Genomic DNA, 14,567 nt, shown 5'->3' on the forward strand with positions numbered 1-14,567 from the left:
TCTTAATGGGGTGTTTTTTAGATTACTGTCTTATTTATGGGAACTCAACTTCCAGAGACATTACTTTAAACTTGTGGTTAGAGCTAGTCTGTTTGAGCCATTAAAAGTTCTGTAAGAAAATACAAAAGACACATTACCTCGGCTTTTGGCGGCTTCTTTCAAAGCAGCAAGGACCTCAGGCTTCAGGTCATCAGAGAGTAACCTTCCCTCCAGGCCAGGAAAGAGTGATCTAGCACACCATGAAAAAAGAGAAAAAGAATAAAGAAAAGGCCCCCCACCCTTAATCAAAGCCTCATTTATTTGTGTTACTGTATGGACATCATCAGCTTGGTAACCATCATGGTAGAACAGAGTAGCATGCAAAGCAATCGTGCATATGCAGACTAGGGCTTTCAATGGGTATTTTCTGACAAATAAAAAATATATACATTTAGATGCAGAGACTAGTAAGAAAGTACTTTTTCCAACTACTTTTCAAAGCAAGTCTAAGGAAGTTTTCTTTGATAGAAAAACTGGGATTAAAAAACTACTTTCACCTATTTGTACTCTAACCAAAAACAAAATAGCACCGATCATTCTATGTCTCTTAGAATTCTTCTTGAAAAGTTTACATAAACTACAACACATAATTCTAGAATGTCACACAGGCCTGTGGATTTGAAAAGATCTGCAGATTTCAGAAGATCTGCAGATACTGTCAATACTTAACATTACTGTGCCAAGAGTCAGTCCCATCTTCCCCATCTCTTACTTTGGCCCTTAAAACTAAATCAGCTTTCAGGGCTTTGGTCTTTGTGAAATCAAAAATAAATATCCAGTTTAATTCTGAGTGCAGGTGTGTTCATTAGACATAAACCAACACAGAATCTTGTTTTTCCACAGGTAGCAGAAAGAAAATTTCAAAGAGTTCATTTTACCTTCTTAGCAGGCTCCAAATTTGAGTAAGAACCAATCTCCTGAACTGAAAGGGTTTTGAAACATCTAACATACATAATTTATCATACTTAAAATTAGACTTAAAGATACTTGATGTAGGCAAGAATAGAGGCAAAGAAAGCATTACTATTTGAAATTCCTGTTTCATCACCACTAGCAAGGAGCTTTATGCCTGTTTTAATATGCTTTTGTATCAGTTTCACAAGGCTAATCAAACCAGGTCCATTTACAACGGAGCATGAACTGAATAAGAAATACTGGTATCCTTAAGTTTCAAAAAAATTATCTTATGACTAGTCTGAAGCAGGGCTCTAATTTGTTATTCTCATCATGGGAATGTTTTCTGTATTAATATACTGGCTGAGCTTCTGGAAGGATTAACAAAATGAAAGAACAACAAAAGATAAATAATCTCACAGTAGATGCTAAAAAACTTTTTTTTTAAGAAAAAGAATCATAGGCCCCAAGTAGCTTTAATCCCTTGATAAATAACCTGAATCATTTAGAACAAGAAAATATTATGGGTCTTTGTATATGGGTTTAAATTTATGGGGCTCCTGGAGTGGGTCCAGCATAGGGCTACAAAGATGATCAAGGCATTGGAGTCTCTCTCTTATGAGGAAAGCCTGAGGGAGCTGGGCCATATGAGCCTCAAGAGGAGACAGGTGAGAGAGGTCCTCACCCATGTCTGTATGTATCTGAAGGGAAAGTGTCATGAGGGTGGAGCTAGGCTCTTTTTTGTGGTGCAAGGATTCAGGCAATAGGAAAAGAGGCAATGGGCAGAAACTGATGCACAAGAAGTTCCAACTGAGTATGAGGAAGAACTTTGCACTGTGCAGCAACCTAGCACTGGAATGAGTACTGATTGCCCAGAAAGGCTGTGGAGCCTTCCTCACTGGAGATACTCAGGAACCATCTGGACATAACCCTGTGCCATGTGCTCTGGGATGGCCCTGCTTGAGCTGGGAGGTTGGACCAGATGACCCCCTGAGGTCCCTTCCAACCTGACCCATTCTGTGATTCTGTTTAGAATATAGCAAAAATAGAACAGCAGCAGGCTTGAAGATATGCAAATTGTTCTCAAGAAAGATGAGAAGAAAAGTTACTTGTATCCAACTGCTTTTCTTTAAGATTGACCGTCTATATGTATAGTCAAAACACAATTTACATAAGGACTTCACTTGAAGCACTTTTTACCTTAATAATACCTATATGGGCACACTCCAACCCACCTCTTCCCTTTTAAACAGTCCATAGAGCAGTAAAAGCAACAAAACATACGCCAAGTGTCACATTCTCTCAAGTTAAGGGTCTGGACATAAGTGGAATTCTGAGGCAAAGGAGAAGGAGGGCTCATTGTAATCATTCATAGGGGTAGCACTTTGTTAGAGGAAACATCTGGTGTGTCTGAGTGACTTCAAGGCTTATGTCTTTAGACATTGTGTGCAGAATGGTCCAGATTTAATAAGTATTTAATACATGCATAATCCAGTACAGACATCAAAAGCAGTAGTCATGCGTTCTCCCCAGTGACCCCAAGCTCATTCATTCCAGCTAGCCTGCCCTTGGATATCCCCTCCCCAGTGTCACTGCAAGCTCTGTTGGCTGATGAAATGAGAAATAAACTGGAATGCAGCTGGGAAATAAGCAAGGAAAAAAAACTAATTGGAGAGGGACTGGAGAGAGCAAAGGGAGAGCAGATGCAAAAGACAGCTCATCATAGTATCTGCTTATTTCCTGAAACCAGTTTTTAGTACTTCCTCACTGAAATTAAGTGTTGTGATAAAAAATAAAAGCCAGATATAAACTCAAGGCTTAAGTTTAATAAAAGCCCTTAGCATTAACTAATTTAATGAACTTCCTGGTATACATGTTGCTAATCTCCTCAAATTTGTAATTCCAAAAAGAAAATGAACTGGAATTGTACCCTGAGGTAGTCTCTTAAAGCGTAGATCACACAATTCTTTTATAAAGGGTTAATGGCAAAAGGGTGTCAAACTTTTCAAATGAGGGATATGCACACAGATATATACATATATACAGAAAACTGAGTTTTATCTCTGCCTTATTTCATCACAATACAGGCTGCTGCATACCTTGTTTGTAAGCAAAGGAGTCTGAAGCTCTGTTTTAACATAAAAAATTTTTAAAAAGAAAAAACCTGGCAAAAATCCTCCCCACAGTATTACAAATATTAAGCATACCTGGGATATTCTTCTGAGGTTATGTAAACTATATCCTGATCTGACACGGATGAGGAAAAAGGAATAAAATTCCCATTCTGTAAAGGCAAAAGCTCCAATCCAATCAGTTCAATGTAGACTCCGTCAGAAAGCACAAATTCTAAAAGATGAAGCTTTTCTTCAGCAGGTCCACTGTGCCCAGATTTCCTTAGCACTTGCCGCACTACAGCAGGAGTCACTTTTTTCACAGCTTTAGCAGCAGAAAGAGTAAGATGCACTGCACTAGCAATATTTGCTGGTACCTTAGCAATCTGCTTCCCTGAATTCTGGAGGTAGTTGAGAACAGACTGCGTGTACTCCAAACTCTCATCCATTTCAGAAAAGTGCACCTGTTCCACCTTTATCCACTGATTACTCACTGAGTAAATAACTGTATGCTGGAGCAGGTCTTTAAAGAGAGGTAATACTATTGGTTTCCAAGGTACCCTGATTTTATTCTCATCAGGCCATAACCTATAAATTCTTTCAGGTGACAATGGAAAATCTGAATTCTTCTCAGTCTCCATTCGTTTGATAGCTTCCAAAATAAGGGTGGTATATGCCTTAGGCACTATATTTACCACAAGAAGGTCATTCCACAAAGCTGCTGGATCTCTCCACTGATCCAACTCTCGCCATTTGATACTCCTCCTGTTGTCTGTGAGACCAAAGAAACCACTAACATGAACTGGAAGTCCAGTTTTGCTTTCTTCACCGGGAGGCAAAGGCAGAAAACAAAATGCTCTTCCTGAAAAGTCTGCTACAGCTCCATTTTCCTCCTCGTTAGTTGCTAAAGACATGGCTATTCCAATAGTAGGAACAAATTTCAAGTCATCAGCTAAAGAATCCAGTTCTGTGCACATTCCTCGACCACCCACACAATTACACACTAACCAAGATGTTTTCTGTGCGTCCTTAACACTCTCATCTTCTACAACTATATTTACATGGTATGTCACACATGTTATGCTATTGCTTGGAACTCCCTTACAATACTGATTTATTGCAGTTCCCAGGATTTTGATAGAATTGGGTCTTTCATGTTTCAAGGCCTTGTTCTCACTGGCAGTTACTCTAAAAACCAGCCTCTCTGTTCCATCAGCTTCCCGCACGTGCAATGAAACATCCTGAACACTCTTCAGGAAAAGCAATACTGTGTCTGCATCTGCTCTGAAGGATTCAAACAGCTCCAAGACCTTCTGTTTGTCATAAACATTGCTGCTCAGTTGGGAAGGCTGCAGACGAAGTGGGAAACGAAAAAATGTACCAGGAAAGTTTCCATTCTTAAAGGTTTCCTTAGTGCTGCCAAATACACCAATGAAAGGTGCAAACTGGTCCGTAAGTTCATTTATTTCCTTGCTATCTTCTTTTAGATTCCAACACTGGCCTGACTCATGAGGTCCAAAGAGGGTTTGATGAGGATCAAGCATTCCAATCTGGTCACCACTGAAGATGCTAGGGACATCTGTAGCCATAAAAACCAACAATTACTAATAAACCTAAAACAACATACTTTAAAAATACAGTGTTAAGGGACAAATTTTAAAAGGTAAGACTAAAATATTCTAAAACTGTGATGAATTGAGTACAATCCCCAGGGAATTGGCTAAGTCACCATCCCTGGAGGTACTGACAAGACATGAAGATGTGACCCTTAGGGACGTGGCTTAGTGGACTTGGTACCATTAGGCTTACAGTTGGATTAAATGCTCTTAAAGGTCTTTCACAACCTACATGATTCTGTGATTCTGATAACATAATTCAGTGCTTACTAACAGGGAAGAAACAAGCTTACACCTATTCTGCAGCTGAATATATAAATCCTCATTCAACCATTTGAATTCTAACCGACAGTGAACAACAGGAAGTTGCTTTCAACTTCCTTCAACTACATACTTTTATGTTCCCACTATTTTCATGAAAAAAAACCAACTAATTAATTTACTACATGTATGTTCTACTAGATTCATACTTTGCAGATCTTGAAGGCTGGCACACAGTAATTCTATACGTTTAAAAGCACAAATTCACAGAATTATCAAACAACAGAATGTATTAATTTTATTCACGCTCAGCTAGGTAAAATTTTTTTTGGAAAATATCATGTGTCTTACAAATTCACTTCACAAGGTAAAAATTTTTACCTTTTTTTTCCCTGCATTGTTATTAGTGTGGAGACTGTAAGCATTATTTATGCTTCTTCTGTACAACAATAAAACATTCTGGGAGAATAACAGATTTCAAGACTGAATATTAAGAGTTTGCAAAACAGTATGTACTATCTCTTTCAAGTGTAAATGTGCACATAACTCTATTACATATCTTTTCTAGCAATAAATAAAAATCACTACTATCCAAAGAACTTGCAGAATTCTTTTGGTCTAGTGAGTAGAACTTTCACACTTCTACTTGGATACCTATCCTGTATTATGAGCCTCTATAAAATGAACAGCAGTGTATAACTGAAACACCAATGTCAAGAAATGTTCATTTCAATGTAAAGGACTAAGTACATTATTATGTTAATAGAAATATCTTCAGAAACCTTCAAAATCAAACAGATACCTTATAGGATTCAAGAAAAACAGGAATGCTTCATAAGAAAATCTAGCCATGAAGTAATTTTAAAACACATTATAGAGAAAATATTAAATATTTATGAATATCTAAAGTAATTTAACTATTTAAAAGTTCAACATTTTCTTTTTAAAATAACTACTAAGATTACCTGTTATATGATAAACTGAATTAAAGCCAATTCCAAATCTTCCAACTTTCAGGGGATCATCCTTCTTTCTGCTTCTTGCTATTTCCTGTATACCATGCCAGTCCTCAGGGGTGAAAATTGCATCATTATATGCATAAAACGCTGGCCCTATAATAAACAGGCAAGAGTTAAAAAGATGACAGAAGAAGAAAACTATTTAATGTTTAAAATTTCTAGGAAAGGAACTCACAGACCTGAGAAAGCATTTCTTTGAAGTATATGCATGTGCAAACTTAATGGGAAAGCTATAACTCTAAGCTGACATCAAATTATGCCCAGTAATGAAAAAAAAAACCGCAAAATGCAAAAGCAATGAGATTAATTTACCTCTGTAAATGGTACTTAGATTTATATTCTGATGTGTTATTTAATTCTTACATCCTCATTTTAAAAGAATGATTCTTAAAAACTGGACAAAAAGCAGAAAACAACAAAACTTCTGAAAGAAGTGTCATGTGGCACAAGGCTTAAACTCAATCTATTCAGAATATCAAAAAGATGTTTGAAAAATGTACTAGTCACAATCTGAAGATAGCTCTAATGGAAGGGAATATAAGGCAAGATAAAACAATAACCTGTGTCTAGAAAGTAAGACAAATTCATATTAGAAGACATAATAAGGCTGATTAGCAACTGAAAAAAAACCGGAAGAAAGAAGCAGTGGATCATCCATCAGTGAAACTTCAAATCACAACTGAATGCCTTTCAGGATGACTATGCAAACTAATTTTAAATGTAATATTAATAATAATTAATTAATACATAATTGTCCTTTATCTCACAAAGCCATACTAAATGATGTAATAAACTAAAGTTTCAAGAAGCTGGATTTGCAATATACAGACAACATGGAGCAAAGCTGGGTGTACAGTCAAGGGAAAAATGGGATGGGGAAGAAAACTGAACTTCCTGGAGAGTCCTGAAATGTAAAGGGCACAGGTAATTTTTACTTTAAAAACTGGTGTGCTGGCTTGTGCTTCATGGTAGCTGGGGGCTGTGTTTTGGATTTGTGCTGGACACAGTGACAATAACACAGGGCTGTTTTAGTTATCACTGAGCAGGGCTTATGCACAGCCAAAGCCTTTTCTGCTTCCCATGTGGCCCAAACAGTGAGTGGGCTGGGGCTGCTAAGGACCTCAGAGGGGGCATAGCCAGGACAGCTAACCCCAAACAACATGCATACTGAAAAATAATGGCCAAATTTAATAAAACTTACTTACCCTGATATTGTGCCATGTCCTTTGACCATAACGTTTCTGTTCCATACTGAGTTTCATCATATAGAAACCTAACCTCCGTGGCACCAGCATCTTCTGCATTCTGTATCAGCTCCTGAGGCAGAAAAAATTAAATAAAACAAAGTATAATGCAGTAATACATATTCCAGCAATGGCTTTTGAACTTACACAGTAGAAAATAACAAGTAAATTTCTCAAGTATAACTGTTTTCATACGATTCAACCAAAATGGTTTTATCCAGTTTACACCTGAGAATAGGTTTTCTTATAAACAAATATTCAGACAAATAATATAAAAATGATTTGAATATGGAGATCAAATATCATAAGAAAGCAGTCATACAAAGTTGAGAAATAAGCTACCAAACTATTACTACTATATTATCCTAAGAATCAGAGCTGTAAAAGTCTCAAAACAAGGCAAATGTGAGAGGAAGAAAAAAGAATTTTGTATTTATCAAAGTGTGTTAGTAAGTCCTTACAAACAGGTGTCCTACAACAGTGAGGCACAAACGGGTAAGGCACAGCACTCTTCTTTACATCAACTGAATTAGGCTGAAGTTTACATTTCACAGTATGAACCAACCATTCCTGGGCTGTGGTGCTCATGCTTCTAACACCCCTGCAGAAAAAGGGCTACAAAACAGTCTGACCAGTGGCTCCCTAAGTCATGAACCAACAGAGCAGCAGCCCTGCTGAATGAAACCCACAGACTGGAAAGAGGCTTATATTAAGACTGAGTATTTGCTAAACAGTAGTATCAGTGGTGAGAGCTACAGAAAATTCAAATGTCAGTAAAGCAGTTCTGTAAACATGACCATTAATAAAATATGCCTATCCAGTCCTGTTTTCATCAACAGTAGACACGTAAGCGTGATTATAAATACCTAGGGGATTACAGCCTGACACAATGGTCTATTTACACTGAATCATTACAGTGTATCAGGGCTCCAGACACATAAACACGTGTGTATGCTTATGTGGGTGTGCACAAGCTTGGCATAAGCAAGTATTTCAGCTTGTAGATACATCACATGCAGTGTATTCACATACTTTAATTTCATTCAGTTATACATAAAAGACTTCATAACAAGATGAGTTTCTACTTAAAAAATGCATCAACTAGCAATCAGTATTTCAGATTAGGTTGCATTGAAGTATACTGTTGAGACTAAAATAAGCTCACTGTTACCTAATATCTGGTTCCAAAATTATAACCCTTTTATTTTGCAGTTTTTGACAATATGTTCAGTCTATAATGCATATTATATTGTCACTTCTACTTAATTTTGAAGTATTATGAGATAGCAAGAAATACACCTACAGTTAAGCATAAATAACAGATGTTTAAAGAATCTTTACAAGATATTTATATGCAGTTCTTCTTCTAAAAGAACAATCATGACAGTCTTTCATGAAGACATAGTAAGATAGCCCAAAGTTTCCAGAAATATTAAATACTAAGTAGGGCAATCACCATGAAGTCAGACTTGCATTCATACTGTGGCACAAGAAGGTAACTACTACATTCAGCAGTAACACCATTGTATCTGAAGATTCAAAACACTGAAATAAATTTTAAGGTATCAGCAAAAGTCCTGGTAGTAATCTCTCTCTAACAATCTGTTAACCCTAAATTGTAAACTACAAAAACAGCATCATTTCTACTTTTAGATTTACCTATCTGATTTCTAAGGACATTTCCTTATTTCTTCATATTGGAATAAAAATTTGGGTTTAAAATATTGAGGAAATCTGAACCCTTCTTAATCAAATGCATTTTACAGATGCAACTAGTAGTGAAAAATAATAAAAACATAAGCACCTCTCCTACATACAGACACTGCTGAGAACATACCCAGGAGGCAATTTGCCAAAACAGTTGAAGATATGCTTATCTTGGGCATTCCCACTAAGCATAATCAGCTTCTAGTTCCATGGTTGCAAACAAGACAACAGACATAAGGAACTGTCATCATCTGTCAACATTTGTATTCAGGTGTTTTGGACGTAGGCATGTAGAAATAGATAAGATATATCTGCATCAAACCCCATTCATTAGAACCTAGTATTCCCATACACAAATAAAATTAAGTTACTACCACCCATGTGATGAAGTATGCTCTATTAGAAGTTTAACATCCAACTAATCACCCCAGATGCTCTTAAAAAAAAAAAAAAGCAAACTGCCATCTTCAAAGAAAAAAAAATACTGAAAACCACACAAAGCACACAACTCATTTTGCCTTGTCCACAGAAATGGACACTTATATCTTCTGTAGTACAGTGAATCTAAGATAAAACAACCACAAGATTTGCTGGGAAGTGTTAAACTTCAGCATTATGTCATGCACATTAAATAACTGTTAAAAATACTATTTATTGTCTACCTTAAGAATCTGTCCTCCCTCTGGATATCTTCTTAATATATCCTTTAGAAAATCAACAAGTGGTGGAGTTGTTTGTCCAAAACGACCTAAAAGCAAACAAGTAAATAAAAAGATTATTATTATAATTATGCTGTGTATTATGCTGCTATATATTATTATTATAATTATGCTGTGTATTATGCACTTAATTTCAGATTAAAAAAAATACTAAATAATTACTGGAAACAATAATTTCTTAAAATTAACTCAAGGCCTATTATTGTAAAATCTCGTATTTCCAGAATCATCCGTGAAAATCCTACATTACAAATCTTTAAATTGAAAAAGGTGAAATAGCAGTTTTGATGTTGACGTCAATGAGCTGTTTCATAGCTAGATGAAATAAACTTGGGGGCTAAGTCTTTGCAACAGTTATGCCACAATTCCAATTACTTGATGCTCAAAAGTAGCAATTTCTCAAGGACTACTGCTTTTTAAGTAGCAGGACAATATTCCAGGGCAGCAGTGCCTGTAACTCTTTTACAGCCAGTCATGATCCCTACTGACAGCTACACACACAGGCACAGAAGGTTTTGGCTCTAGTGTACACTTCCTGTTCTGACATACTCTGGCCATGGACCTGGTGCCAGCCTTGGTGTTGCCAGGGCCTAGTGCTGGAGGGAAAAGAGTCCCAGCATCATGAACATCTGCTCCAAGAGAAAAAGTCTATCACAAAATGAAAGTTTCAATACTCTTCATTTCAAACTCCAGTCTGAGACTAAAGGGCAGCTCCCTAAACCAAACCTCTAAAACATACAAAGACCCTAATGATGCCCCATTTAAAGCTTTTTTTTTTAATTGTTAAGAAGTAATTACTCTCTCCCTCTCTTCTGCATATACCTGTTTATGAAGCACACAGATTCAAACACGCATATTATGTGTATTCTAGAATAAAACACTAGGATAAAAAAGCAAAGTAGAAAAAAGGGGACAAATAAGAGTTTTATTTGCTGAGAAAGCATCAAGAAAAAAATCAAGTATTTTGTCTTTAAAATTTTCTTAGGTTACTTTATTTAAGGTAACTTAATAGCATCAATGAAAAAATAAGCAAGACATTGTAACTGACAACTGAATATGTGAAGTATTTCATAATTCTATTATATTTGCAGTATAGAGAAGTACATGAAAGTCAGTATGCCATATGCATACCTCCAAAATAAGGCAAACTGATCAACCGACATTACCTAAAATGAAGAAACTGATCTTCTCTAAGTTGGACAGACAGGTGGAAGTGTTTAAAGACACATTTCATTCACCATAGGAACCACCACAAAAACAGACAAATAACATGTAAGTGATAGGAATGAAGACAGACTTTGTTCTCTTTAAGAGCAGAGCTCTGTGTATGTCACAACAATTACTCTGGCTACAGGTTATTATTTACTACATCCTATGAAAGGCTAAACTGATTTTTCTTCAGTATTATGAGTTTTTCTTCAGTATTAAGATACAAAACTGGTACCACAAATTTAAAGGAGAAACTCATTCTACTATAAGAGCAGTCAAGCACTTAGGAGCCCAGAAATCTGTGCAGTCTCCCTCCTCCTTCCAAGCTCAATCAGATCAACCCTCAAGTGACCCAGACTGACCTCAGAGCTGCCCACACTCTGAGCAGCAGGCTAGAGTAAAAACATTCTCATGTCCCTTCCAACATGAATTATTTTGTGATCATATGAAGAGATCATGCATTATTTGATAGCAGCAATGAATGAACACAAAGGGGACATGGATAATCCTCAGAGTACTTCAGCAATCCATGTGCTTGGTCCTACTGACCATGCACTTCCAAGTCAGAAATTCAGGGCATTTCTTGATTCACCTGCTGTAAGGAAAAATCTGTGAACTGGAAGACTCCAGAATGAACACAGAAGGCTAATACTGAAGAATTCAGATGTTTTAAATTTACTTACCTCAGAACTGTGGGCCAGGAAAAGTTAAGCGCTTTATCTAGACATAGATTACTTACAGTGACATCTCTAAGAAAATCTCCAATCCTGGGCACAAAAATACAGCAACAGTGTCTCTTTCCCATGGAAAATTTCTTAGGGTCACTACACTTTATTCTCTATATAGTTGCATGGTGGAAAATAAGACTCTTTTTATTTAATCTACCACAGCCTACACACAGCAAAATATTAAAGCAAACAGTCAAGAAAAACAGAAAGAAAAATGTTTGATATCAGAACCATGAGGTCATAGAAATGAGGTCCATTTTCATAGGTGTTTTCTAATCACCTCAGGTTCCAGAGAGTGTGAACATGAACTTCTGGCTAATATACAAACTTCTCTCTGTCACTAAAAATCCATAATCCAGTACATACATGCCTTGAACAGGCTAAGAAATCAATATTTTATGAGACCAAATAAAATATCTACATGAAAATAAGGGTTTTCTTCTTCATCATGCCATCTGATTAGCATATATTTCATTGCCTTACAGGAAAGTTATTGTGAGAAGAATATTAATATTAGCAGCCAAATAAAATAATTATGACAGATTTTAAGAGCATTTCTGAAGATATTCAGTTATCAAGATACTATATGAAAAGACAGACCTTCCATTTTTTTAATAAAAATGTAAATAACAGACAGAATCAAAAGAAAACCAAGTTATCAAAGAAAAAACTCTAAAAACAAAAGAAGAAATCCAGAAATTTTTACCAGTGTTATAATTTTTTACATGGTGGTTACTGAAAAGATATCCTTTCAGTGTCAGAATTGTTTTCAAGTATCCAGCTTATTTTATATGAGACAAGGCAGCTACAACACTACTGAAAGGCAAGTCTTATTGATTCCAAAGGATAGCAACAACCTAAATTCTACACATTGTATCACAGGAAAAAAAATTAAGGACCAAGGCACTTAAAAAGAGAAGCTTAATTTTTCTAGAGCAGAATGAAAAGAACAAGTGACAAACCTAGGACTTATATGAAAAATAATCGCTTCCCATTTAAGGAAGATAAAAATTTCAACTCCATATTACATCAGAAAATGCTTTGAATTTCCAGTTTATAAACAGAGACAAATACTTTCCATACCTCCTCCTTTCAACCCTTTTGACTGAAGCTCCAGAAAAACTTGATTTTGAGACTTCTGGAGATCCACAATCTTGATACCATCAGACAACTGAAGGAAAAAACAAGACAGATCTTTGTCAGAAGTTTCAGTTTTATAATAACTGGACAAAACAAATCAGGTGGAAAAATGCCTATAGAAGCATACTAAGAGCAAGCCATGGCCTCTTGTTTCTACAATTGAAAAAGTTTTGTATTCAGGGAAGTTCTGGAAGCATAAAACTAAAACAGTTATTGTTTTAAGGTGCATGCCCACAAAAAAAATTAACATATACAGGAAGAACATAGTCTGTATACTCCACAAATACATCTGGGTATGCAATTTCCTAGGGGGCTTAAACTAAGTAACAGTAGCTCAAAGCAGCTGGCAGGACACTGTGTAGAGACAAAAGTCTGTCAGAGAAACACCCTTGAAGAATTTGACAACCCCCATTACCTCTACATGCAAACCCATCACAGCATGATCAAGGTTGAAGGGACCACTGAAAGTCACCTAATCCTGCCTCCAGTGCCTCACCAGGAACGTCATAGAGAAACTGAGGCAAACTAAGCAACACATTCCTTAGCAGCCATTGGGAAAACTATTATGTATTCATAGTACATAAAGGTTTTGTTGCAATTCTAGTTTCTCATTCATATACCAAGTGCTGCTAGAAGATTCATATACCACCCATGTTATCCTGCACACAACAATGCATGCAGATTTAGAAGGCCACTGTACTAATTAGAAACTAGATTAAAATAATATTATGTGAAATTATATTTTTATATTAGTCTCAGTTTGTAGTAGATTCTGGGACTACTTCCTCACTTTGATGGGTGAAAACAAATCACTAGAAAGCAGTTGGTGTTTACACAGACATAGATGCTTACAATCTAACTACACTTAATAAAAGACAGCCCTAATCCAGAGTACATAATCATTATTTAACATCATTAGTAAGAAAAAAACAGGTTTTTTTTACTTTTATCAGTTTTAAATAGTGATTAAAACAACAGCAGGTTTATCGTAAAACCGCAAAAATATTGTACTTGAGTTGAACTTTCTCAAGACGTAAAATTGGGTTATAAGTATTCTGAAACCACTAAGATATAAAGCAATCCACAGAGTCCTGAAAGCCATCAGCAAGCATTAAAGGGATAGAGTAACCAAATATTCTAAGGTAGGATTTTTGTATCAAGACCCCACTAGAAACTTAGACATTGAATAGATCCAAATGAATAGTTTAATACAGTAAGGAACTATGAGAGAAAAAGGTGCTGGAGTTTACTTAACATCTATCAATTGGACATAACAGTTTTAATAGAAAAAATTATTCACAGATTAATATTCTACTATTCAAAAAAAATTAAAATCATTTGATCCCAATAAACAGGAGTTCAAAAGTTTATAAAGGATTTTCAAATTTGCTACAGTACAGAATAAATATTCTCAAATATATTCTAGTGTATTATATTTTAAACACCCCAAACAAACAGAACAGCAATTACAGTCTGCTTACTGGCTGTTCCCTGCAAAAGATAAGTTTTCTGTGGCAGTCAGATCTTTGCTTCCAGGCAAATTTTAGAAAGTGATACAGAGTTTGTCCTCCAAAAAGGGACGGCCTGATGAGAACAAAATCAAGGACACACAAAAAAAAAAATAAACTACACAGGCAGTTTGCTTCAAACCTGAGCCCTCAAAGCCAGCTTGTGCTGCCCAGGTTCTTAACAGCCTCCCAAGCAATACAACCAACACGTGTATCTTTCGTTGTCTCACTGAATGGTTTGGGTTGGAATGGGACATTTGAAGACCATTGAGTTCAACTCCCCCTCCTACCATCGTCATGAACAGGAACTAGATCGGGTCTCTCAAAGCTCCATCCTACCTGATTATCAACATTTCCAGTCATGGGGAATCC

The 14,567-nt window shown here is 36.2% G+C and overlaps 1 protein-coding gene across 4 annotated transcripts in view; it reads right to left on the bottom strand.

The window, feature by feature from the left end:
• The window catches only part of SACS (sacsin molecular chaperone), a 59,118-nt gene that overhangs the window by 20,725 nt on the left and 23,826 nt on the right, over positions 1 to 14,567 (bottom strand). For all 4 annotated transcript variants that reach the window (XM_074535241.1, XM_074535238.1, XM_074535239.1 and 1 more), the window contains 6 exons: positions 12,631 to 12,718; positions 9,554 to 9,639; positions 7,146 to 7,257; positions 5,887 to 6,033; positions 3,141 to 4,623; positions 138 to 229 (listed from right to left, as the gene is read on the bottom strand). In XM_074535241.1, the coding sequence (XP_074391342.1) occupies positions 138 to 229; positions 3,141 to 4,623; positions 5,887 to 6,033; positions 7,146 to 7,257; positions 9,554 to 9,639; positions 12,631 to 12,718 (2,008 nt within the window). The remainder of the gene's footprint in view (positions 1 to 137; positions 230 to 3,140; positions 4,624 to 5,886; positions 6,034 to 7,145; positions 7,258 to 9,553; positions 9,640 to 12,630; positions 12,719 to 14,567) is intronic.

This window comes from Zonotrichia albicollis, chromosome 2 (assembly GCF_047830755.1).
Source record: "Zonotrichia albicollis isolate bZonAlb1 chromosome 2, bZonAlb1.hap1, whole genome shotgun sequence".
In the NCBI taxonomy this organism is placed as follows: Eukaryota; Metazoa; Chordata; class Aves; order Passeriformes; family Passerellidae; genus Zonotrichia; species Zonotrichia albicollis.